Source organism: Echiichthys vipera, assembly GCF_963691815.1.
Source record: "Echiichthys vipera genome assembly, chromosome: 5".
NCBI classification, from domain to species: Eukaryota; Metazoa; Chordata; class Actinopteri; order Perciformes; family Trachinidae; genus Echiichthys; species Echiichthys vipera.
In genome coordinates this window covers 19,735,434-19,762,499 of record NC_139830.1, presented here as the reverse complement: position 1 = coordinate 19,762,499, position 27,066 = coordinate 19,735,434, and the positions used below count along the sequence as shown (strand labels likewise).

The following is a 27,066-nucleotide window of genomic DNA, read 5'->3' as shown; positions in this document are numbered from 1 at the left end:
CCAGGCACAGGCAGCAGCTATTTGAAGCTCAAGGAAAGACTGAAATAAAATTGAAATCTGGGATAGGAACATTTTTATTTAATCCCTAATTGAAATATAAATCATTTAAAGGAACTGTTCTAAAAAAAACTGAAAAGAAAGGGATGGGGATGAACAACTCGGACCAGCTATCAAAACAAACAACAGATAAACTCTGAGTGCATACAAAACTCTTTGCGCAGGACGCCATTACTCCACTATATCTTTACATAGACAATATTTGTTTGCTGCTATGTTAATGCTCTCAGTGTTGAGTGCAGCTTTTTGAATCATAGATCCATATGGTTAAATATTGAGCTTCACAGTTCATTCTTCACCTTGCACACAGCCGGTAACAAAACAATCTCGAGTCAAAGTCCTCTTAACTGCTTGCCATGGAGCTTTTAAGCGTATCACTTGGTTGTTGTTTTCACAACCATTGTTTTCACCTTGTGAAGCTGTTTTTCATCATAGCAGAATGTCGTCCTGGAGACACCTGCTGTAGCAAGAAATAACACAGAGGTGGTTTTTCAGTATTTTGTTCATGTCCGTCTCTCCGTCTGAACTTGTGTTGTCCATGTTTTTGTTATTAGAACTTAAACTGTCTCACAGCTTGTCTTCAGTTCATGAAAGTTAATTGTAACACATTGGTCGGCTAAAAATGTCTTCTGCAGCGCCCAGTTGTACTAAAATACCAGTCAGCTGTTTATTTTTTACAGTAAGTACAGTTTGTAAGCATCTCAATTAATAACACAGTTAACGTGAATTACAGGTGCATCTTGCTAACCAAGCTAGATAGCTAGCTCTAGCGTCAGCTGGTTACCGCCCCTCGACGTTCCCAGGTCCACCCCCTCATCTAAATATTGTCACTTCTGGCTCCAAAAAACCAAGATGGTGACAGCCAAATGCAAACCTGGCCAAAAGGGAAGATCACGGTGGCTACACCCACTTCTTTTATACTATCTATGCATGCATACAATAGTATTAATGCTGAAGGTCAAACACAATACCTTAAAAAAACAACTAAATCCCAGTTTTGAAATCATTAATATTACTTGGGGTATCTCCTCTTAATCAAGCTCAATTGCTTACTCAGTTCTGCAGTGAATGTGATGTTGTCTTTGTGTATCTGTGTCTCCGTGTGAGTGGGATGGGACAAAAAGTGTGTAGACAACTTACATAGTCAGCTGATTTAATTTAAATATGCAACATTTAATAGTAGACATACGCAGCATTGTAACAAAGTCTTGATGCTTCCTGTCTTCCTTTCTCACACAGATACATCATCCCTGTGGTGGTCGTAATTCCCTGCAACGTCATCTTAACATTTTGTTTCTCCATCTAAAAAAACTAGTGAGAGAGAGAGGAGCCCATTTCTCTGAGCCTCTTTACAATGTATAGTGTTCACTTTGTTGCAGACATGGTAAACACAAGTCATGGGACAAGTGGTCAGGGCTATCTTGTAATACTGTAGAAAACACCAAGCTGGTCAGCAGTTATATGGTTACAATTCACAGAGTTGGTCCACCACAATAAAAAAGCATACTGTCATACTTAACTGGTAGTTATTCATGTAGCAAGCTTCTGTTGTATTTGCACGTGTTTTGAGATATCTGAAATGAATTAAGGTGCCTAATACATTACAAATGTAGACAACAGACCCACTGTTTTTGTTTTAACTGTAACTGTGTGTGTGTGTATATATATATATATATATATATATATATATATATATATATATATATATATATATATACTGTTTATATGTGTTTGTATATATGGAATCTGAGTGATCTTTAATGTTGAGGTGGGGGGCAAATAATCCGGAAAATACATTTTAATTATTATTTGTTTATAATATGATTAGATGCAACAGTTCATTACATGTCACATATGCCGTCAAATTAGATGAATAACAATACTGTCAAAATAAGAGTTAGTCTGAGAAGCGTGGTTTTCAGAAGATTCAGCTGCTGAAGTGAATATTCACGTTTACATTTTTTAATTGTTACAATTGTTTGCCATCACTACGTAATATCAGCCTTGCAAAAATCCAATTTAGATTATATATTAATAATTTGGCTCATGACATATTTAGAGAGTAAGCAGTTGTGTTGCACATTGGGAGCAACTAACAAAATGGTTGACCTTAGACATATGGTATAGAGTGATAAAGGATATAAATCCAGATCCTGGAACAACTGGGTATTAAAAGCCATTATAAACATGCATGGATATTATTATTCTGGCAAAAGCCACAACGCAATGTCTTCTTTCCTTCCCAAACAAACGCTCACTGTGTCTGAGTTTATACATTTCTCACTCTTCAGAAAGATTTGTTTCCTCCATTTGGTTTTTCTAATCCCTTTATTACTTCCTAGAGCGTGCGTGGAGGTAAAAAAAAACAGTCACATGGTTATTTCCAATGTTTCACTCCAGTGTCTGTACTTTATTTTATTTTACTTTAGACTTTTGAAAGAAAACTTTTCCTAAATTAATTTGAATCTTTCAAATAGTTGATTTATTGGGTTTTTACCTCTCAAAAGTGTATTGTCTTTGCAGTATGGCAGTTTGGTATATTTTGAATTATTTGAAACTAGTCTTTGCAGAGTTCAGCACTCTAAACGGGAGTACGTCCTCCACCCATTCGTTCGGGGTGGTGATCATGCGCTCCCACAGGGCTGCCTCGTAGGGAGTTGAGTCCATCCAGTCCACCAGAGCTCCATAACTTCTGCCTGTAGGGAGACATGGAGACAAATACAAGGATTAAAAGCAAAAGAACCAAAAGGCCAATTATCCAATATTTCGACTAAAGGGGATTTTATAGAAAAGCCTGAAAAATAAATATGTTTTGATTTCTTTTCTTTTTTAAACTTAGTTTGCTTCTTCTTTTCTCCCCCATTAATCATCTCACAACCACACATCTTGTGGCTCATTGAAGGGGCCTGTCCCTTTGGTTGGGACTAAATTACCAAACTATATATAAAGTAGCTAAATCTACCTCCACCTAAACCAGCTACAACTGTAAAATACCACAAGCACATTGCTGCATCTTTAGTAACAATAACAAGATATCACTGACAGTGGCTATTTTGCTGGTATGAAATGTTTAATTTGCAATGTACATTTAAATTTTCTATCCGACAGACATCTGATAGCCCTCTAAATTGAAATCTCTATAGAAATAAAAATCTCTCTTTTTATATAACTGCTGTTACCTCACAATGAGACGACCCTGGTTTTAAATCCCACTTAAGCTACCCGACAAATTTCTGCAATGTCTGCAGTCAGTTCTTTAAAAGTTTAAAAGTTTTAATATCACAGCAATTACACTGCAGTTTTCTAGTTGATATATAAAACAATGCGATGCTTAAACTGATGAGCGCTTCCTTTGCATGATTCAGATTTGTTAACAGTTTCTGTATTTTGAAATGCGATGGACATCTCTCATCCTGTACCTGTTCCAGCTCCGAGCCTCAGGCCCCCCAGCAGGTTGCTTGCCAACCTGTCTCGGTCCCAGACGGTGAGCTCCACGCAGGCTTCCCTTAGATCAGCCTGTCTGATGCCGTCGTAAACCATTGTGTGATTAAATGCCGGGTCCACTGTCCTCCGCAGCACACGTGTCTTCTGGCGACTCTTCCTGCTCGTGTCCGGCAACACAAAGCTTGAGACGAGGAGGAAGATGAAACATGTTGTTAACTGATACAGCAAAAAACGTCAATTGATGGAGAATTTTTGGTGAGAGCGTTTTATTGCTTTCTTGGTGAAAGTGAGATGAGGATATCGATACCAATCCTATATTTGTCCGTTCAATATGACGCTAATGTCACAGCCACCAAAGAGTTAGCTTGAATATCATTTGTTCTCATCTAACTCTCCACAAGAGAGCAAATTAGGGTATTTCCCAAAATGCTGAATTGTTTCTTAGGAAGAATGTTCTGTGCATACCACTTTACATATGGGTCGATGGTGGCCCTGATTAGAGGCAGGTTCCTGCATTCTTTCACCCAAATGTGAATCTCTCCAGTGTTTGGACCATCCTTAACTAATCCTTTTCAGAAGAAATGAAAGGAAAATTTACAAAAAGTTTAAAATAAACAAAATGTATCCCTTGAATGTGCGGGATTACAGTTTACTAAAATGTACATTACAAACCAAAAGCCTGTTTGTAGATGATAGAATAAAACTGCGCTGACCTTCACTGTGGATGATCTGTGGCAGGAAACGTACTGCTAGTCTTATCTCTCCTCGACCATGTGATGGCGCTAAAGTGGGTGCAGTCTGAAACGTTTGACAGAGTATAACATTCTTACATAAACAGTAGCGCAAAAATTAAATAAATTCCTTTGTTACAGTGCATATAACATGCTTAAATAGGCTGAACGACAATTGGATAAACTGCTGTTATTTGATGAGAAAACAACTGCTGTGCATAAAGCAAGCCTGTGTGGGTTTTTTTTTCTTACCCTTGCTTTCAGGGCTAAGTAGTTCATCTGGGTGTGGTCAAAGTCCCACTTGGAGAGGTCCACATCTACCTCACCCAGGAAACTGTTCCTGCCAAAGGTGTCGTTATGCCAAACGGAGAGAATAAGCGTCTGAGTTCTGAGGTACTCCATGCGAACACGATACTGTGGGGAAAGGGAAGAGCAAGCTGCTTTTGTTTGTTGATTATCATGCATGCCAAGTCTTAAGCATTACACTGTGGGAAAGTGCCCGTGTTTGTTTAATACTACTGGCATTATATCTGTGGATTCTTACCCTGAGGATCTCGTTGAAAGTTGGATTAAGTGTCTTCTTTTTTACAGATGTTTTCCTCTTTCCCAGATTAGCTTTGTCAGGAACCAGGTAGGTTTTGACATACCTTGAAAAGCAAAACAAAAAACAAAAAATAAACAGCAACATATATAGGCGTCCTCACAGTTCATGGCCAAATATGTACTAGAAGGGCACATCCAGAGCACAGATGTCCGCCAAGGCAATGCAAAATAAGGGCAGAGCACAGCACCGTAATAAATAATGTAAACATTAATGACAAAATCAGAATCAACATTACAGTACAACCACTATCGTCGTCATCCTCATCAGCAGATCACCATCATTATCAACAGTAACATTATTGCACTAACTGTACAACGTATAGTAGTTTACTTATAGTAGACAGGACATTGTATTTATTCAGCTGTAACCTCCTTATGCAGTGGGTTCAGTTTGTAATACACTGAGAAAATGCCATCATGTCAATCATCGTGACAGATGTGCTTTATTGATTGAGTCCTCTAACGTAGAATTCATTATTGCTTGAACACGTTTACATGGACATTAGCAGTATTACATTTATCAGATTTTTTGAGTGTCCCCAATTCCGTTTTTTTGCATGGAAGCATCATATCCTGGTTTCAGCCCTCACCCCAGTTTTGAGAAACCACGCATCCTTCCACAGAAACTGATATGCACATGTTGACACATTATCCAGGTTTTGTGATCACAGTCAGGTATTTCTTAAGCAGGTGTTGTTAGTAGTTAGTCAGTAAAATAAAATAAATATGAAGATTAACAGATAAATTAGATAAAATGCTAAAAATGCTGATGATCAAACAACAGCAACAACAGGTGGCTGAGATGTTTCATTATTTATCTTTTCACACCTTTTATGGGTTGGTAGAGAAGATCTTTTTTCATTTGAATTAATCCACTTCAAGCCATATAAAATATGTTTTTTCCCTGTAATGTTTGAAATTCTGCTGGTACACGTGGTATTTTGTTGTAACCACGCAGTTTCTTCAAATCAGAACAAGATTCAAAACCAGCATACTAGAGTGCATGTTTACATACTTATTGTCTTTCAGTGGTTGTTAATTTCAGACACATCAACAGTTATTCATCTTAGCAGAGAATGAACACTGCATGCAGCATAGAAATATGATGATAGAATATTTCAGGTACAGTACTCACGGATCTGAGCGGCCCCTCTTTGGGTCGACTGCAGCCAGATCTTGGCACTCAACCACAAAGATGTGAAACTCTTTGAGCCTCTGGACGTAGTTGATGGAGAACTGGATGTTTCCCTGAACCTCCACATTCCCAAAGTCCCCGCTGTTTATGGTCATCACACTTCCACTCAGCTAAGAGCACACGCAAACAGGTCAGCACACATTTTATATCATCAATCATAACTATCATCATTAAATACATTTTTTTAAGATTCGTTTGTGGTGTGTTTTCTGGAGATAAAGGTCAAGGACGAATTTAATTAGTGCCACTTTAAAGGGGAACTCCACCGATGTTACACATCATGCTACAGTACATATATGAAATAAGTCTTATAAAGCCTTTTCTATAAAGCCTGCTTGGAATTTGATACTCTGCCTCAAATGAGGCTTGAGGCAGCGTTGGTGGGGGCCGAAGACTACAAGTTTGAAAATGAAAACAAACTGGAGGTGTGAAGTTAGATATAAGATCTTACACATTGCTGTAGCCCATTCCTCATCTCTGCTTAAGGCTAGCAGCTTGAGGCTACATTAGCCGCTACTAGCATAACACTCAAATCTCTGACTTAACTGTTGGCAGTTAAGTTGCATTGTGGGTAGCCAGGGACCATGTTTTGACCAGGAAGAAGAATGGAATAAATAAAGACAATGGTTGTCCCCAAAGCAATTTCTGTCAAAAGCAACTGGACTTGGTTATTTGTCTAGGAAGACGTTTCACCTCTCATCCAAGAGGCTTCATCAGTTCATGTACGCATCTGACCAGGCTGGGACTCGTCCAACTAACTGGTGTAGAGATCTAGGTATTTAACCTCTCACAAGGCCGATGACAATGGTTGTATTTGATACTGGCTGCTGCCTACTACAGTACATACAGCAGAATACCTATGTTCCCCGGGACCTACGGTACTTGCTTTGTATGTGACTGGGAACATAGTACCCTTTTTTAAGACAAAGGTCCGATGTTCCACGCTTCGTTTGATCAGGGAACATCAGACCCGAGCAGGGAACATAGGACCCGGGGAACATAAGGATGCCCCTGTACATACCAGGTTCGACAGTGACTGGCTGTTGTGACTTTTCCAGCACTTTGCATTGTGGGACACAGTGGGTAAGGTAGACCGGTCCAATGCGTACTGGAGATTTTTTTCCGAATTAGTGAGACATCTGGGTGGTCTTGGCATAGGGTAGATTATGCTTTTGTTTGCATACTACCTGTTACCTTTTGGCCAAATACAGCACTGCTAGTACAGTATACACATCCAATATCTCTGGTTCTGTAGTGAGTGCTAAATCAGTGGAGTACTCTTTTAATGGCTGTGCTTTAGCATCTGGTTTGTACCGTGAATCTGAAGGGAAAAGACCATTGCTTAAACTCTTTACACAACGAATTACATGTTAATGTCAATCCCTTACAATTACAATTTAACTATAAAAGCCAATGAGCAGCCCAGTTAAGGAGAGCTGAGTCTTAAGCGTGCCAATGCGTTAGTGATGCATGCTGCTGTGTGTAAACATACAGAAGACAAAGTCGCCATGCCAGTGGAGCCGGTGAGGTTATTCAAAGAGTTGCCCATCATAAGTCTTCCTGTGTAGTCACTGTCCTCACAGGTGGAGTCAGTGTCTCTGCTAACATCCTGTAACACAGACAGCAGGCACAGGAAGCACTGTGCACAGGGATGCAGAGCACACTTTGACCTACTGGATTAAAACATGCAGGGTTGGTTTTACCTCCTTCTGTAAGAACGAAGGAACCGATTTGCTCATCTTCTTTAGGTGCTCTGGATCCGAAAATAAGGATGAGGAGGGCGATGGGATGGATGAAACTAGAGAGTGGTTGATTGGGAAGCAGAAGATACAAAATTGGACTTATTTGCTCGCAAAAATATCCATAATGGAAAGGATCAGGCATTTTTTTTACCATCAGTAATGCGTCTCATGTCATTAGTCTGGTCTTGCCTTCTTTCTTGTCCTGTGAGAAACCATCAAAAGAAATCACAGTCTCCTACAGTGATCTGTGCATACGGACAATCTGACATTGAAGTCGAGTACATGCTCACGTGGTGATACAGATGCTGTGATGTTCTCCATACTTTTCGCCAGATTTTTAGGTCGTGCTTCCGCTCTCCTCAGCGCTTTCCTTACAAGGTTTGGGACATCAACATCATTCTCGCCTACAGTACATATTGGTGGGAAACAGATTTAATCATTTTTACATTTGTTGGTTTATAGAAGAGACAGTTTTTCATGCTCAACTATACTAACTAAACTCTTTGACGTGATAGTAAACAGTGATATTAGACAGGGCAAGTCTTTGTTCCAAGTTCCAACTCCTTTTGGAAATCAGATTTTGCATTTTGAGCTATAATATGATCTAAACTTTATTGCTTGCCTAACTTGTGTGTCTACACCTAAAATCAGAGCTCGGTCGATAAATGAAACTTGTGAAAAAGTCTGTCATAATATTTCAGACCACAAGGTGATGCCATTAAATGGCTTATTGTGTCTTTACGTCAATACAATATAAAGAATAACAGCATATTCTCTAATTTGAGAACCTGGAACGAGCAAATGTTGGATTCTTGCAGGAAAATTAATTATAATCGCCGATTCATTTTCATTTGATCAGCCAAAGGATTAATAATTGCAGCTGTACTTATAATCAATGCACAAAAATAAAAACTTGATCAAGTCATGGTATTCCAAGCAGCAAGTAGGAACTCAAAGATAATGAAGTCAATGACTGGCACATTTGTAATATCAGTACTGTATTGTATATGTTAGTATAAATGTATTAGCAAAATAGCATGATTTTTCACTGACATTTGCTAACATATAGTGCTGTGCATGATAACCAAAAAGCAGTGCATCAAATGTGCAATTCAGTGACCTTAAGAAATGCTATGTACTTGTTTGGTACACCCCCTGCTTCAAAGCTATTAGACCTACTGACCTGTGATAGAAAGCTGACATGAGACTGTTTGTTGTAAGCTAGTGACATTTTTTATTTGTGTGGTGTCAGTGAAGTAGCCCAGCCCACAAATTAAACATAGATGACTGCAGTTACACACACTGTTTGTAGAGATTTGCTTCTGCCAACACAGATAACTCGACAAGGACATGATATCACGAGCCCATGAGTCTGCAAACAGACAGCAGCAGTTGGACTACTTCAAAACAGCTTTATTTCACAAGCACATAATTCTGTTAAATGTTGACTATATATAGAGATGATGATTTCATTCTAGTCATAAAATTGTTTTGTTCTCAACATTTACTTGTAAAAAGTTGTTTTTTATTCTTTTTTTAGTTTTATTTGTATCCAAAATGAATCTCATCCTCTTTGTTGTATTGCTCAGCATCTTGATTTTTGATGAATAATAAATTAAACAGCTTTACCAATTGGATCTAAGTTCGTAAACTTTGAAATCTGTGTTCCTCTTTTGCCCATAATACATTTTAATTTAATTTAAAATAATATTCCTTTAGGTTTTTTTTGCTTAAATAAGCAACTTGTTTTGTGATACTGTGTGGCCATCTTGAAAGGTGTCTGTATGTTTTTGTAAAATATCTATCTATATGAAATTGACTCATTATTAATATTCATATCAAAAATACTAAAAAAACAACTTCTAACTCTCTGTTTCCAACATCAAAAAGGAACTTTTTGTTTTGAGCAGGACAGGACAAGCACTCACAGGACTGTGATGAAAACTTCAATTTCACATTAGCTCACATGCAAATATTAGCTGGTTAAGGTAGAAGTTATATCACCTTAACATGGAAATTGCATTTTGTTTGCTTTAATTTACAAAAACAGCTTCAGTTTTTCATATTACCCTGTCAAAAAAAAGGGAAGTTTGTGCTCACGGTTTGAACTGTGCCTCGAGTTGGACCAGGTGTCTGAGGTGCTGCTCACAGATGACTCCTGACCTGTGTCTGGACTGCTGTAGGTTGCCCACAGAGGGCGCTGACTCGTCTTGACGCTCCTCCTGCTGTAATGCTCCTCTGAGCTCACCGGAGTGCTCGCCCTCACCGGCCCATCCAGGTTGAACTCATACCCAGACTTGCACTCTGACCCCTCGTCCTTCACGGCTGGGGCGAGGGAGGTGTGGACGCTGGTGTCATCTGTCATGCCCAGGTAATGACGATAGTCTTTAGGAACACATGCCCGCGCACGTGGAGTCAGAGCTTCAGTTTCCCCCCTTTCGGCGTTCTGCCTCTGCTTTCTGCTCTGGGAGTGGACGGGGCTTAGATCCATTTTAAGCTCTTTTTCATCAGGTACACACAGGGCAAACATGCTAGCCGCGCGACGCATGGAATTTCCACGACTGCTCGAATTGCTAAAGCTGTCTTTTCTATTCTTTGGAGAACGAGTCTCTTTTCCTGAACTGCCTGGTGGTTTCATGGGTTTCTCCTCTCTATTAGAGTCTTTTGAGCTCCTTTTGGACTCAGCTGTCAAATAACTGGGCTGGTTGTTTTTTCCTTCATTCACTGCTCTTGGCCCTGTCTGCCCATCATGAGGCGACTTTGGTCGATTCTGAAGAGGTGAAGATGATTTTGTGACGGCTGGTCTTGTTTTCTCTGATACACAGTAATCCTCAGGGTCACCGCACTTTATCTCCTGGGATGAAAGCTCGGCACCTATTGGCTGTTTCCTTTTGGGGCTTTTGGGTTTCTCGCAGGACAACGGTACCTTGTTATCTGACGTGGCCTCGCCCCAGAACTCACGCAGGGTGTTAAATTGTGTGCGGCTCGCGCCCAGGCTTGGGGACAACTTGTCTAATCTCTGATTCAAAGGAAGAACAGTAAAATTGTGACGATTTCTATCAGAGTCTTCCTCATCGCTGCCTGAATCCTTTCCAATTGACGTCAGGTCGTACTCTGACTTTGTATACCTTTTAGTCAGTTTTGCACCACGAGCACCTTTACCATCCCCGAGAGCTTTAGGTTTGCCGGTGAAAAACGGGGGCTTGTTCCTCTCCTGCTCCCAGAAAGACTTGAGCTGCTTTATCTTCTCGGCAGTACTTTCTTGATGTTGTAAACCTCTTCTGTTTAAGTGAGGACTGTTAATTTTGTCTTTATTAGATGTATCCTCCTTTTGTTTTGGGGGCATACTTGATTGCATGCTTTTATCCACATTGTCTTTTCTCTGCACATTTTCACTTGGACCTCTATGCATTTGTGTTTTAGGGGTAATTTGAATATCATTCCCATCTGGCTTGTAGTCCATAGATGGCCTGTTTCTGGTGAAATAGAGATTCTCAGAGTCTGTATCTGAATCCAGCTGAGACACAGGAATAGTCTTGGACAGTTCCTCTTGTAGGGCGGTTTCTCTAGATTGGGAAATAGTGTCTGGTTGTGGACTGGACTGGAGTCTAGTTACAGATAAAATCTCAGTGTCTGAACCTCTTCTTTCAGCTATTTTGGGACTGGCTTCTAATTTTAAACAATCTGAGCTGTGTGTTCGGTCATTATTGTTCCTTCGAGTTGAAGTATTCATCACCAGACTGTCTACCTCCTGGTTATTATTTAAGTGAACATCTCCGGTATCTTTCCGTTGTTCTCTTTCATCCCCAAGATTTGAGGTGGATTCATTATAAATCCCCTTCCTGTTGTATATTCCAGGCACAGAGGGCATATCAGGCGCTCTGTGGGGTTTCTTAACTTTCTCATCATCTTTCTCCTCTGAGAGGTAAACATGTTTTTGTCCTTTGTCACTAGGTTTGATTGATTTGCTGATAAGTATTTTAGGCCCCGGGTTGCTTTTCTCCCAGAATGACTTCAGATCGGAGATTTGGGGTGGTTGGCTTTCACCATCATTATCTTTAACTTCCTGTGACAACATTGTTTCTCTGGTACTCCTCGCCGTTTCTTGTGTATCTCTGTCTGTTGCTCTTAGCTCTTTAGCCTCATTGGTCTGTCTTTGTAAGTGATTTCTCCTTATTTCAAGACTTTCATTCTTTTTATCACTTATAATATCCCCATCATATTTTTGTAACGAACCTTCATCTCTGGATTTGCTCATTTCTACATGTTGGTCAGAGCTCTTTGAGGCATTTGGACTGTCTTCTGTCTTTGGCAAATCAAGGCTGTCTGTGCTGCGGCTGAACCACTCTAGCACCTTCGCGATGGAGTCCTCGTCATCACCAGTCGGGCTCGCGGTCTGAGTGGATAGTTGAAATGCATGTTTTTGATTTGATTTCTTCTGCGTCTGATCAGACTTATCAATGAAGTTGAGATCATAAGATACTGGAGGATCTGCATCTGAAAAGAAAGGTATAAAAAGATGCTTAAAGCAATTCTTTCCTTTCTTGCATGTCTCACATTGCTTCTCTCGTAAGTCCCACCCTCTTCCCCCTGCCTGACCTCTGATGCTCCCTCCTCCCACGACTATCGAATTCGAGGGAGATCTACCTACCCCAAATTCGCTAGTAGGAGGTTCAGGCATTCCAGTGCACTATGCCTAGTTGGAGGTCCGAAAATTCGGACTTCCCATGGCACTTTAACGCAGCATGAGCAGCGCTAGTGAAAAAGAGCGACGTATGACAGGCAGGAAGCTCCGCAAATACTTTTTCTGGACAGGATAAAATTATTGGACAGACTTTGTTAGAAATATCTGAGAATTGAATATTTTTGAGTTTCAACACCTGGTGGTTTTCTCTTATATTTTAATGTGCCATATGGTTATGAGAAGCATTTTAAGATTACAAAAGAAAAGTGTTAAAAATAAAAGAATTGCTTTAAACACCGTCAGAGCTACTACTCTCTATGCTAGTATAGGTGTGCCATATCTCCCAGAAGCCAACTAGTTATAATTAAGTCTAACATTAATTTATGAGGATGTGCACAACCAATGAACGGAATGGATGTAGGATCATGTGATCAACGCTAGCTGCAATGTGCTGGGACACACATCTCACAACAGCAGCGCCTGTGTATTGCCGAACATGTTGCTTTTTTATTTTGCCGGCCATGCCAACAGGTTGGAGCAGCTCAGGTGTGGCTCGGCTGCAAAACATCTAGAGATTCAAGGTCTTGTCAGATGTATTTATCTTTACTGAACTCACCCACGGTGCTTTGGGGCAGACTCAGCTCTTCCTGCCTCATTGCTGTTCCCACACTGCTGATGTTTTCTCTGTCTGAATCTTGAAGGCTGCCGGTGTGCAGGACCGACGGCGCATGTTCTCTTTGTGGCCAATCGTCTCGTTCATCGTCCTTCTGTGGGATTTCTCTGTCAGTGGACGCATCACTCCTGGTGGATGTGGCTGGTCTGAAACTGTGGAGATTGTGAGTTGCAGTGGAAGAAAGAGAGAGTTTCATTGCAACTTGTTGGTCAGAGTTGTGGGTGGAAGCCTCCACTGACCTGTCTCTTGTTATCGAAGGTGAGTAACTTTCTCTCTCCACACTGGAATTAAACGAAACCTGAGATACGGCACAGATCGGCTGCTGGGAGTTTTCATCTAGAGGTTTGGATGGCTGAGCGGCCTGAGACACTTGATTAGAAACAACACTTTTCTGCGGTATTTCATCTTGGCCCTTCACGTAGGACTGATTAGAGCTCTCACTGGGCCCTCCATAAAGGCTCCGTCTAGGGGCAGGAATAACTCCTGCTGGCCCCCCCTGAGCATCTAACCCCAGGCCGTTGATTTCGGAGGTTCTTCTTGAGAGAAATGTTCTCTTCTTTGGCACTGGTCTGAAACTTACAGAGGAGTTTTCTGATGTGAGTGAGCCCCCTGAAGTCGGACTGGCCTCTGCTAGGTGGCTCTTCAGTGGAGATATGGGCTCTGAGGGAAACAGCAGATGAAAGGCTCAGTCTATAGATCCAATCTCTCAGCTTGCAAATGTGTTTTTAAGTTTCATTTCAAACCTGTCTCAGATGAGTCGTGGTCCTGACCGGGCGACATGTCATCATTATTTACAGGTGGCTCGACAACAATAAGAGAAGCACGGTTGAAAGGGTTGTACCTCGGCTTGAAGGAAAAATGACTATGATTAATGTTTCAAATTACAATAGCGGCAATATGATTGTGACAAGACTGCACAAAATAATGGAAAATATTTAAAGGGAAAGGCTGATCAGTTTTGTGACACACATGCTTACCATTCTTGGAGAGCTGACCGCTGAATTTAAATGCTCTTTTTCTGCATCTCTGTGGGAAGAACTATTGAAATATTTAGTTAGGAAAAGTGTATTTAAAGGATATTAAAGCACTATAAAGAATCCAAAGTGCAGTTGAACATGATGTGCCCACTGCAAAAACATCTCAGAAGCAAAGTTTTTTCTCAAAAGTATACTTTAGTGCGCATGACTGGGATTCGCTGACTCGTATATAATGCTGGTATCAAAGAGAACAATGTCTGTTCAACCTAATCAACCAAAAGCATTACATAAGACTCAATAAGATTAACTCACAACATCTGGTATTTTGTGGCTGAATGAGAGGATTCATATTACAGGAAAGCAAATCTTTATTGCATTGAAAATGCATGCGATGAAACAGGAACTCCACTGCAAAACCCGGCAGTAGTTTTATCAGATTCCAAATAGCAACTTCAACTACAGCTTGACCAAATCAAATATTGACCCAACTTGAGCAAACGTGTCTCAGCTGAGGCACAAAGTTACATAAAGTATTCATAATGTGGTAATAACCCAGGTTCTGACTTATATTCCACTTCATGACAACAAGATGGTAACATCCTGATTCTTCGTTCCAGAAATAACAACTACACTTACATAAACAGCCACTTCTCATTTAGAATCATTATGCTGAGAGCTCTATTGAGTTAAACACTTTGCTAAACTGTCTGTCTGGTAATCCCTTAATATGTCACACCAGATCCTGCAGTGTTTTGAGCTGTAACTGCTGCTGGGTTATAAAACAGACATATTCCCTGTTAGCACCACCTATGTTTACACAGGCTGTGTCACAAGACAGCCACACACAGTGCACACACATGGATACTGTACACACTGATACTGTAGAGAGAGAGAGAGAGAGAGAGAGAGAGAGAGAGAGAGAGAGAGAGAGAGTAGACTCCAGTTAGGGCTGGGCGATATGACGATATAGCATAACGTCAAAATGATGTAAAACTGTCCAATGAATGTATTTTTCTATATCATTACAACTTTCTTATTATTATTCCTATTACACTTCAGCCCTTACTACAAGCCATACTCAGCAGTTGGAAGTTCCTTATCCGATTACAAGTGAATGCATCATAAGCGTTAGTGTCTAGTGAGTTCCACCGTTAGATCAACCGCTGTCAGCAGCGGCACTAACATGGTGGCATATTTGCCAGGGAATGTCGCCACTGACACACAGATCGGAATAAATTCATTAGTGGGTCATATGATCAATCAACATTGTTAAACTCATTCTTTGATAGATATTAACTTAACAGTTAACTAGATGGAAATCTTACGGATTATATCTTTAAGTATTTAATTCACACAGGAACATACAAAAATAAGCTTTACTGTGTGGTTATTTCATGTAGACTAATTATTGATTGAACTACCAGACAACATGCTATATCATGATATATATCGTTATTGAGATATAAAATGACCTATAACGAGATAGAAGATTGTGATCAAACCGCCCAGCCCTATCTCTAGTATTTAATCAAATCTGAAGAGAAATCTTATATGTTGACATCATTTCAAGTCACAGAAATAGAAATAAGAGCATGAAAAGATAAAAGATGGACAAAGTTGGTAAATCTGTGATTAAGGAAATATCATGTACTTGATCTCCTGATGTAATGCTTCGAAACATCTGGCTGGTTTTGGTGGACCAACAATGTCTGAACCTTGACTGCTGGGCGTCTTAGATCTTTCACTTATAGGAGAGCCATCTGCAGCAGAAAGGAAATGAGTTGACAACAGCTTATGAATAATAATAATTACAATATTCTGTTTTATAATGCTGTATTATGTTGAATTAGGGCAAATGATTAGGTTCAATTCTTTACAGCCCCCTTTTTGACCTGATAACAACCTGTTATCCAGCAGCAGGGTTTAACCCCCAAAGTATTTTTGTGACATCACAGTTCTCAACAATCTGATCCGATGGACACATTTTTAAATCCAATATTTTCGCAAACGTTGTCTGATCTTTTTCTCTTGGGTAATATAGGTATAATATAAGTCCATTGTGCAGGAATCAGCAGAGGCCACATAGTTGCCGTAGAACAGGTTGGATTTAATCATGGCTTTACCCTGGGAGAAACATTTTATCCTTCAAGGCAGACAGAAGAAATCTGGGGGACTGGGAAAATACCTCTGAAGATATAAGATATAACTTGCTACTGGAGCAGGTAAAAAAACCTAAATGTTAAGAGTACTGGGGTCGCAAATGGAGCTAGAACATGTGCCTTAAAAACAAGCCTTTTGTCAACAGTGTGGAGCGAACACACCTAAACCAGCATGAAACCTCGGTTTCATGGAGGCCAGGATGATCTCCGAGCCGTGGATCTTGTCCATGTGTCTGCGGGACTTGGCCTCGTAAAACCACTCTCCAGTCCGGTTCTTTAGCTCGGTCTCTGACTGCGAGCCACTCTCCAGTATTTTCTCCAGTCTCCTGGAAGGGAAACACAAAGGAGACAAGTACAAATGCTTAAGCCAAGAGTTTTTTTTATACAGTCATTAATTATTTGTTTATGCAGTATGATAATCCTAGCCTTTCTCTATGAACAAATACAAGACTATGCTTAATTTAAACTGACTGAATGAATATTCACTGTTTTAGTTCTGTTTGAGCAGCACTTATCTCTAAATATTAGGTGGAAATATAAAGCTAAGGGCAGACAAGGAAGAGAATAACCACAACAGGGTGTTTTAAAGTTTTTGAACTGGATACAATTTGTTTTGGATTTATCTTATTGTATTACTGCATACAGTTTTCTGTTTTTAATCTTTTTTTTTTATCACCTAAGGCACTTTACTTTACTGCACCATATATCTTTCTTGCACTCTTCCCCTACTTTATGCAAAACCAGCTTTACAGAACAGTTGCACATGATCGGTTTAAAGGAAGGAATTCGGAAAACATTCCCATCAAGTCCAAATTAAATCAAAGAGAAATGACCGCTCCAACTCATCTTTCTTTTTGACGGGGAAGCACAGTGGTCATGTGGTAAAGACAAGCACATTATTACAGGCTGTTGGCTTAATCCTTTTACACCAGACGGGCCGAGACACAGCGAGCATTCAGCCTCCAGCTGATAAAAAAAGTTGTCTGGCCAATTCTATTAAACTCACAATGAAAAGCACACTGTTTCATAACATTCCTGACTCTTTGAAATGAAATGAAATGCAACACATCTTCCAAACGTTTTATTTGTTAATTTTACATGCATGACTGCGTTTTTATTGGGAAAGAATACGTTTATCTTGTTTCTGCACATGGGAGGGATCAGAAAAGGATACTGGGCCTTTTGTTTGTCTTAACAAGCCTTGAATACACTACAGAGGAATGTTTGACCCCTCCCAAATGTTTGATGCAGAGCTTAACAGCTGATGTTAAATTTGAAAGTCCAGAGATCTCCATGTCCCTGTCTACAGAGAAATGCATACAGCCTGTATTCAGAAACTGTGCCTTTAGACGAGCCGTCAGGGGTTCTGTACGGTTGTGATCTCACAACTATACTATTGCTGCCTCCACGTGCTGTCAGAAAAGATGGTCCTTTCCACTTTTGAACTGGAAATTACTAGTGCATTGTGTTCAAATGTGTTTGTTGTCATAGTCAAATGAAACATGGCGGAGCCACCGATCCTGACCTTTTACTTGGGAAAAACCACTTTAGACTGCCTAATTCCTCAGCTACAGCGAGAAGAGAATTTATCAAAACACAAACAGTAAATAACATGGTGTTTCTTATATATCATGAAGAGTAGATTTTAAAGGACAAAAGAGATATTCTAATATTTCTGCTTTAGCTACATAAGCTTGGTCTACACTAATCTGAAGCATATAATCTTCCCTACCGGCTCAAAAACAGTGTCGTTGTAATAAAGTAGACTCTTGTGTTGCACTCCTCCATGTTGAAAAGGTCAAAGATTATCTCATCTCGGCAACTCGTGTATCAAAATATTCTACGAGCTTCCCAGTGGAAATTACCACATGAGGGGGTATTCATGTGCAATTTTCACATCTGCTTTTGGTATTTACCATATTTTCCATAGGACGTGAAGGCTCCATATATATAGGTAGAAAGAGCCGCTACGGTTTTGTTCCAGTGATTCCTTCATGCAGGATGCCATGATGGTGTGGCCACACTAATAGTGCACATGATTAATACCCAGAAACGCTGACCATTAATACAAGACATAGCTTTTTTTGGAGGGAGACAGGTGCTAAAACGGAGCGTGAATACAGGTAGGTGCCGCTTGCACATTACCTTATCACCTAGGGAGGGTGCGAGCACGAGCAACAGGACGCTGCCTGCAGTTCACTAACGACCACCGGTATCGTAAATACCAAGGGGTTTCTGAAAGCTACACAGAGAAACTTTAAAACTTGTTCTAGTAGAAATCTAAAAGTATGAACCTGTATATTATCAATATGTCCCCTTTAATATGAGATATTTTACGTTTTTAATTCAGAGCTTAAATGAGGCAATACAGGCATGACGCTCTTCACAGGTGAGGTGTCTCCCATCAATGAGGCCCTTAAGGGCTTCTATTCTTGTCTGTCAGAGCAGCATGATCCTCTCTCATGCTTGGACTTCATCTTGGCTGTAATCTAATTGGCCATCTTACATTGAGGCTTCTCAGGGATGGAGGCAACGTATGTGGCCTCCCAAGCTGTTATTGTGTTATTCTATTATGGCCAGACAAGTTTAATTTGACTGTCCCACAAAGGCTTCTTCTCTCAAAAACAGGCGATGAAAGGATTTAAGAGTACTTATTAAATCATGAAAATTACATTTGCAAAATAACATGACATTAAATGCATGCCAAAACATTTCTGCTCATGTAAAATAACCTGAATTGGAAGTACAGTAGTTGACATTTGAAACATGTACCACCTTTTAAGAATGTCAGATGCAGAGGCATATTTCTACCTGATTCTCTCCTCCTCAGCCTTCTTCAGTTCGGCGTCCCTCCTCAGTACCGTCATGATCATCCCCTGCTCTTCCTCTGTCAGGTGGCTCAGGTCAATCATGGTTCCTCCTTCCTCTCCAGGTGTGGCAGGTGTAGAAAAGCTCAGCAAGCCGGGAGCAACCACCAGTTGGATCTGCCACTGTCGGACAAATCGCATGGCGACAAATTCCCATTGTTACATCCTAAAAAGTTGTTTTTGTCCCTGTATTTTAGAATGTTGTTGATGCCCAATATGGATGTAATAAAACATTACTCCTGCGCTGACACAGCACTGTGGCTACAAAGTTGTTGTTTGGTGAGTTGAAACTAAAGATAAGTGACCAAAACCACAGCATGCCATTCTTGCACCATTGAACTACAGTGAATTCCAAACAACATGCTTCTGATCAAGCATAGTGAATGCAGTGGTGCCCATTAGCTCCTTTTAAATCAAAACCATCTGCAACACTTGAAGTTTTTCCAATGGTTTCACCAAATTATTGTAAAGTGAGTCACTCTACCTGCTCACAAACAGTGGTAGAAAGCACCTAAGTAGATTTATCCAAGAACTAAAGTAACATTTTGAGGTACTTTTTTTGAATACATCCATTTTATGTTACTTTATACTCCTACTTCACTGCATTTCAAAGGGGGAAGGGATTAGACAGGAGTTACTTTACAGTTTAAGAATTTACATGATAAACATGATTATAAAACACATGCATTAAGGATTTATGTTGGGAACCACTGGATTAAACTCCCAAATTAACTACACCACTAAAATGCTGCTTATACATGGATGCTCCAGTGTTAAAAATCGTATGTCATAATAATTTGAACTACTTTAACTCACCACTTTAACTTCCAAACCATAAAGTAGGCAATATGTATCTTTGTGTTCCTTTTGCATGTTTATTTAGGGAACTGGTTGTTAACACAACAGGTAAGAAAGCTCACGGTCTGTCTGAGCATTTATTCTTTGAAAACACTTTGTCTTTGTTATACAGTCGCCTACTTAAAGTAACAGACAGAAAATGATACCTAAGTCATACATACCTTTGTGCAGAGGAGGTTCTGAGATCAAAGTGATAAAAGCTGCAGAAGTCTAGTGGAAATGATCCCCTGTCTACAAGTTGATTTTCTGTTTAGCACACGATGATTATGTTTCATGATATGGCTTAAGAGAGCAGGTAGCAGTTTGTACCAGTATCCACAATTGAGCATTTCCAATCTCCACTTTTGATTATAGGACAAGTTCTATCAAAAGGGTTAGGAAGAGTTCAATCATGAGACCAGTAACATTTTATAGTATGCACTCTCAATCAACAATGATTATGTCTCTGTTTTATGAATATGCTATAATAGAAGGCAAAAGTTGGTTAAAAACAAGACACAAGTTTACCTTTAATGACTCAGAGTGTGTCGCCTGCAGGCCTGTTACAAACGGCCCCTGTAAGTCCCATCCTGATGTGTCGGTTGACAAAAGGAAACGGGTGAAGTCGGTGTAGAAGTGTTTGTCTTCCCTTCAGGTCTGATGCTGCTGGATGTGCTGGACTGAGCTGAGGAGATGGTGGGCGGGCTCAGTGGGTTTGGATGGGGAGGACCTGACGTGCAGCAGCAACAAACGCAGCCAGCTGAGCAGTTAAGTTAGTTCAATGTTTGTTTTTTGTCACTGAGGTGTGTCGTCTGTACTGTACTGGCAGCTGGCGTCCAGCAGGTGTCCTCAGTTCCCACGCGCTGATTTCGTCAGTGTGTTTGACAAATGGGCGTGAACGTCCCGAAGACCTGCGGAACCTGAGGTGTTGTTAAACAGCAACTACATGTTCACAATACAAATAAGAAGTGTGTAGAAGACCTTAAGCGTGTTGGTACACAGGAAATATTCCCACTGATGTGACACCAGGGACATGCACATTTCGAGGGCTCCTCCAACCTCCCCAGCCCCCTTCCCCATAATATTGTAATTTAAATGTATAACTTAAAAATATGTTGTATTTATAGCCTATTATGAAATAATGTGCTTAGCCTACCTTACTGCAAACATAGACGAAATAAGCTGGGTCAACTTAAGAATACAATTCAGTTCATTTCAATTAATTAAACACTTTATTTAACACTTTATATTTATTCATCCTGGTGACAATTAGTTGCTGAGCATATATACTGTATATAGATTCATATTGACTGTAAACAATATATCTAGCAGGATTCAACAGTTAAAACCACCAGATCACTGTATTTCTACAGTGCACCTAATGTTGTGGTCCTGGCTGAAGAGTTATCTCGCATGTAGCCTGCTGCAAGCAGCAATGATACTTCATTTGGATGCTCTAGCGCAGGCATCTCCAATCCTGCTCCTGGAGGGCCGCTGCCCTGCAGTGTCATGACAGGGGACATACGAGTTCTGTGTCCCACAGAGGCACGCCTATAAGAGCAATATTTTGGGTAATATGGTTATTTAACTTTTATGGGCTACCCATATTTTTATGGTAAGCTCCTGAAATAGTTTTGAGACCAGCATTATTTCTGCCATTTGGTGTATAAGGTGCCCTCTCCTGAATTACTAAGTATTTAATTAAGACAAACTAGGAACCATGTTTTCTGAGAAAACTGTTCAGTGGAAACTTTTCAAAATGTTGATCCATGACAGCCAAACCATGCTGAACGCCCCCCCCCCCAAAAAAAAACCAACAACTGCACTACAAACAATGGCAAAAAGAGTGCCTTATGCAATCTAGTTTATTTTAAAAAAAAAAATAGTAATAGTGATTTATATACATAGACCTTACTGGTTTATAAATGGTCTATAACATTATAATGTCTGGCTCTTTGAAGTTCACATTCACCTTATAATAATGAAGAAATAAATATACTGTGCATCAGTTTGTGGAAGCTGCTCTTTATTTGTAAAAGAAAGAAAAGACTTCAGTCATTGTCTGCTACACATTCTAATTACATAAAGAAAATATCTGCGGAGACAAACGCAGAGAATATCCTGAATCAAACTTAGGTAGAGTCAAATTTGATTGAATTGCTTTCATATTTCATACATCTTTCACTTTTGCACTCAAAGAACAGTCAGTTTTTATATACACACACAGAGCACCGATCAACAGCACTCCTCCACTTCACCCTGGTCCTCTGGATCTTTTATACAATTAATTTACATCAAATCTGTGACCCCCTTTTCGCGCGACCGTAGCGACGGCAAACCACAAAGCAGACACACTGTCCTCTCGACAGCCACTTCCGCAGAGGGACTGTAGTGTAGAAAGATGTGTGCAACATGAAGACAACTCTTTCACATTCAGAGTAAAGGCAGCCTTGAATACGGTCAGTGAGTCAATGGCATGCCAAGCTTAAAGCGAATGGAGCCCACCACCCAGTGCGATGCTTCAGATTCGTGGATGAAGTGTTTTTCAACTAGACAGGAAACTGATCCATTGCAAAAACCCTAGGCACAGAATCGACTATATACTGGTAACTGACTCATACTCTAACCCCTGCACTTTAAGTACAATGGAGATTGTGAAATCTTTCATCTAGTAGAAAAGTTTCTTAACACAAAACTCGTAGAATATTTAGTGCTCTATCATTCCGCTTAAAAGGTGTAATTTATATAATAGCTATTGTTTACCTCTACCTCTCAATGATAATTTGAGATCCTTGTTTAATGCTGAAGCACTCCCACAGGTGTTCAATGTACTGTAGATTTTACATTATTTTCCCCCCCAATCTTAAACCAATAATCATAAATAAATACAAACAACACACAAGGAATGTCTACTGTAAACACGGTAAAAAAGACAAAAACTAAACAGGTGTAAACGCCATTAGCATCACTACTTAGTGACAGTTAAATAACTGTAGGGAGTGGATGACTGATGATCGGATCAAGAAAGGGAAGGAGCGCTCTCCTTTTTCCTTCCACCTCCTCCCCGCTGAACATCGAGCCTTTACATCCAACCACAGTATTTCCAAATACATAACATCAAAGTTTCTCTGCACCCATATCTATCTTTACAGATTGCACTGTAAAATGGACATGGTATCCTCTTTAAGGGGGGGGTTTAGACAGCAGCATCACTCGACGTCTTGGGCAAGTTACAGAATAATGGGTGTGAGCTATCGCCAAACGTCATTTGGACATGGTTACCATGGTTTCTGACAGTCGTTGCACCATTGTGTTCTTGACATGTCTGTATTTGGGGTGTGTGTGAATGTTTCTCTGTAGAGTTAGACTGCAACGAGGACAAAGCTTTGCTGCTAAGAGCTTTATCTTCCGAGAGACACTTTTCTTCAAATTACATGAACTGCATCTGCAAGAAAGGTAACAGAGTCAGTTAGTTAGGCTAAAATGTGAATAGGAATAATTGAATTAGTCAACTGACTGCTCGCTAAACCCTTCCCCAGAACAGCAACATGCTATTGTCCAATAGCAACCATAACTGTCATAGTCTGTCAAGCTTTGAATTTATGTTTATGTTGATGTTGGTGTTCATCGGCAGGTCTTTCAAAACCAAAAGGCCTAAAGTGTATGGAATGGATCAAACAGTGTGTTTGTCTGCGCTGATGTAAACCGCAATAGTTAGCATGTCCGACTAACTACCTTACTACCAACAGTTGCAACCTAGTGTTACTTATAGATATGGATGTCCAAGATAAAAATGGCAATTGTTCTTAGCTGTTATGGTGACAGCGGGGCTGTAAAGTGTGTCACAATCACTACAGAAAAACTCCATTTTGGCCTTTCATTTAATTAATTGAATTAGATGACATAATAGAAATGTGAAGCCTTAAATCTAGCAGTTTCACCATTAACTGACTAAATTATTTTGTGGGATTACGTAAAAGGCTGTTTCTTTTTACATTAATCATCAACTAGAAAGGATGGTACCCGTTAGCTAACTTTGGAGGGAGGTGGAGTAGTGCATGTTCAAATTTTTACTAAGTGCTGTGCGACATTACAGAAAGGTAAGAATAGCTATAAGACCCTTTTCTGAATTAACTCAAGCTAATACAGCAAGGTAACTATAACTGATAAGCACCAGTTTTTATTTCAGCTGGCAAAACCTACTGTTGGCGGTTAAAAATGGCCGTAGCCAGCTGTTTTAAATATAATTAGGGATTTTGATGGCGGCTTTAATCATTATTAGCTGCATGTGTGGCGTGTGAGAATGGAAAGCTTGACAGTAACTTAAAAGGACAAAGCATAGCGAGCAGCCAATTAGTTAAATTCAGCAATGGCTACAAGGTTCATAGGAAACAGGTTTGAGCAATACGTGATGACAGTATGAAGAACATAGGGTCAGAATGAGTCTGGCTATGTTAAAGACGCAATAAATCCATCAAAAGAAATCCAAGCAACAGGGGTCAAGATTAACAGAAAAAATGAGAAAAATACATGTAGCATCTATCAGATGGATGTAATGTTTAAGAGAGAGAGAAAAAAGAAAAGGGTATTAGACCTGGGCATGCAACGCATGCAGGTGCACTCACTAGCATAGAGCATGCTGTACCTAAAGAGATGCTCTACAAGAAATCCTTGAGAGAGAGGTGTGCAAACGGGTCCTGTCCAGGGGCTCGGAGAGGACTCTGGCTGGAAGGACTAGAGGCTGCGGAGGGCTATTTCAGGAAGAAATAAAGGAAGTAGGAGGACCAGAGGAGAAGTCAGAGAGTCAATAGAGCGACTGAAAGAGGGATGAGATTAGTTTGGAGAGGCTGTGATGTATGAAAGAAGGGTTAATAAAAAGGATTTGTCGGGGGAGGGGGGGGACAGGGAGTCAAGACAAGGGAGATGATTCACAGTTTTGTCCCTTTCAGTTCATGAGAGTGAAGGGTCCATTGTTTAAACTGTCATCATCTTCAGCAGTATTCACACTGACAACAAAGCTTACACAGTGACTAATTATGGTACACGTCACAGCACAATGGATACACCTATTTACTCAACCTAATAATTGCGCAAATAGATACTGACTTCATTGTGGATCAGCTCGGTGGCGTGGTCAGACTGCTGTGCACCCACCTGAGCACTAGACACAGAGCCAAAGGGGTTGGGCGGCCTCATCACAGGCTGGGAGTACATCATGGTGGGTGGATTCATCATCCCCATGGAGCCCATTTGTGGAGGCTGCAGCATGTTGCACAGAGATGAGAAGAAGTTACTTTAGTGCTGGTGTATTAAAGACATTTGCTTTTCAATTTTAAAGCCCTTATGTGAAGAATTTATATGTATATTCGGTTTGTAATATTTTAGAAAATCCTGATAATTTCTCAGAGCCCAAGATAAAATGTTAAAATTTCTTGTTGTGTCCAAAAGTATTATAATAGCCGACTAAGAAAAACAGCCAAAATTGAGAAGGTAGATGCAGTCAAATCTGGCATTTTTTATTAAAAATTGTCAAAAATAACTCAGAACGAATACAGCTTCATTTTGATGAATTTTTTTAAGTTTTATCTATGAATTTATAATTCTTTATGCAACCAACATGGGACACCAAACTCAAAAATTATCACACTTACATTAGCAAGACGAGTGACTAAATAATCTGTGTACCTATGACTGTTACAATTAATTAAAAGTTTATTTTCAGTTCTAAATCAAAAAATGAGAATATTCCTAACAGCAAAACAGTGTCTCACTTGACACAGATTTAGTGCAGTCAATTCTGCGAATAAAGAGAAGGTAAAAAAAAATGCATTTATCTGGAACATTCATAATGTAATTATCTCATTCACCTCTTGACTTGAGAACAGATAAGGTCTGAATGAAGGCTACACAGACAATACACAGATATCTGCTCTAATACTTACCATGCCATATCCCATCATGCCTGTGGGTGTGGTGGCAGGGAAGGCCATGACTGATGATGGCTGAAGAGACACAAACAGGCCAGTAAGAGCGAGTGAACAAGCGCTATAACATTAAAACATCCACCGTTATTTGGCAGTAAAATATGAAACAAATATAGCAGGAGCACTACGGGGGAAAAAAAAGTCTGCGCGTCACCATGGAAACAGGGTTCCAGGTCGTGGATGGCGCCGCTTTGGGCTGCCAGTTGGTGCCGCCGGTCATCCTTTTCTCCCCTGGCTGGCTCCAGTGCATGTCACTGCAGATTAAGACAGTTGATGTTAGCACCAGCTTGTAACTGCCCTGAAAGCACAAAGCTGCTGCTGTTCTGTGCAGCACAGTGTGTGTGTGTGTGTGTGTGTGTGTGTGTGTGTGTGTGTGTGTGTTTTAATGGCACAGAGCGTTGATCCATCACTTACTTTTTCATTGTGCCATTCCCAATACCGAGGTCTAAAAAAAACAAAATCATTGGGTAGGTGTTAGATGTAACGCTGAGCATCAACAGAGGTGCACCTTATGTAATTTTTGTGCCTTAACGAACATGTGCTTTAATTAGTGCAGCTGAAGAACAAAGCGCCACACTCACTGCCGACAAGGTTGGCCAGGGAGGAGTCAAGGTCATCTGACACCAGCTTCTCTGGCAGCTGACAGGATGCCTGGTTGGAGCCGGCAAGAGTTGGTTTCAGGATGCCCCCAGAAATATCTGCCAAGATGTACAGAAATGACAAACCTATTTGTACTTATGAGGGTTAGAAATGTTCATTTTTTGAGGTATTGTGTATTTTGTCAGTTTTACATTAAAAATGATGGAAATAATTTCAGACTTGAACGTTCTATCGCTGACAAAGTCGATTGTTGTCATTTATGCCTTTATTAGTCGAGAGGGGGGGGGGGGGGAGAGAGAGAGAGAGAGAGAGAGAGAGAGAGAGAGAGAGAGAGAGAGAGAGAGAGAGAGAGAGAGAGAGAGAGAGAGAGAGAGAGAGAGAGAGAGAGAGACCCAGCAATACACAACGGTTAAAATATGATTGTCAGTCTTCTGCTGCCATAAAAGCCATTAACCTAAATACATAACATTTCTTAAGTCGGTCTTGCCCCATTTTTAAGACTCATTTTTTTTA

The 27,066-nt window shown here is 40.2% G+C and overlaps 2 protein-coding genes across 11 annotated transcripts in view; both read right to left on the bottom strand.

Annotated features, from left to right (window-relative positions):
- Positions 1-1,810: 1,810 nt before the first annotated feature.
- sytl2b (synaptotagmin-like 2b) lies at positions 1,811-20,613 on the bottom strand. 4 transcript variants are annotated; one of them, XM_083914320.1, is made up of 20 exons: positions 20,498-20,613; positions 19,077-19,255; positions 16,428-16,591; positions 15,758-15,866; positions 14,107-14,167; positions 13,873-13,975; positions 13,369-13,789; positions 13,073-13,281; positions 9,873-12,269; positions 8,063-8,176; positions 7,924-7,974; positions 7,734-7,828; positions 7,523-7,639; positions 5,971-6,140; positions 4,777-4,879; positions 4,485-4,646; positions 4,215-4,299; positions 3,967-4,069; positions 3,477-3,682; positions 1,811-2,753 (listed from the first exon to the last, which is right to left on the bottom strand). In XM_083914320.1, the coding sequence occupies exons 2-20, from the start codon at positions 19,175-19,177 to the stop codon at positions 2,605-2,607; spliced, it is 4,920 nt and encodes a 1,639-aa protein (XP_083770446.1). In that variant the 5' UTR covers positions 19,178-19,255; positions 20,498-20,613; the 3' UTR covers positions 1,811-2,604. The 4 variants fall into 4 exon arrangements, with proteins under 4 accessions (XP_083770446.1, XP_083770444.1, XP_083770445.1 ...); XM_083914318.1 differs by lacking the exon at positions 20,498-20,613 and having other exon boundaries at positions 19,077-19,606; XM_083914319.1 differs by lacking the exon at positions 20,498-20,613 and having other exon boundaries at positions 8,096-8,176; positions 19,077-19,606.
- Positions 20,614-21,984: 1,371 nt separating this feature from the next.
- Positions 21,985-27,066, bottom strand: part of picalmb (phosphatidylinositol binding clathrin assembly protein b) — a 20,874-nt gene continuing 15,792 nt past the window's right edge. For 3 of the 7 annotated variants that reach the window (XM_083914453.1, XM_083914458.1, XM_083914454.1), the window contains 7 exons: positions 26,535-26,651; positions 26,368-26,398; positions 26,108-26,207; positions 25,912-25,971; positions 25,124-25,228; positions 24,615-24,720; positions 21,985-23,414 (listed from right to left, as the gene is read on the bottom strand). In XM_083914453.1, the coding sequence (XP_083770579.1) occupies positions 24,628-24,720; positions 25,124-25,228; positions 25,912-25,971; positions 26,108-26,207; positions 26,368-26,398; positions 26,535-26,651 (506 nt within the window). In that variant the 3' untranslated portion in view covers positions 21,985-23,414; positions 24,615-24,627. Of the gene's footprint in view, positions 23,415-24,596; positions 24,817-25,075; positions 25,229-25,911; positions 25,972-26,107; positions 26,208-26,367; positions 26,399-26,534; positions 26,652-27,066 lie in introns of those variants that run through there. The other 4 variants (XM_083914459.1, XM_083914455.1, XM_083914457.1 and 1 more) reach the window with 4 other exon arrangements.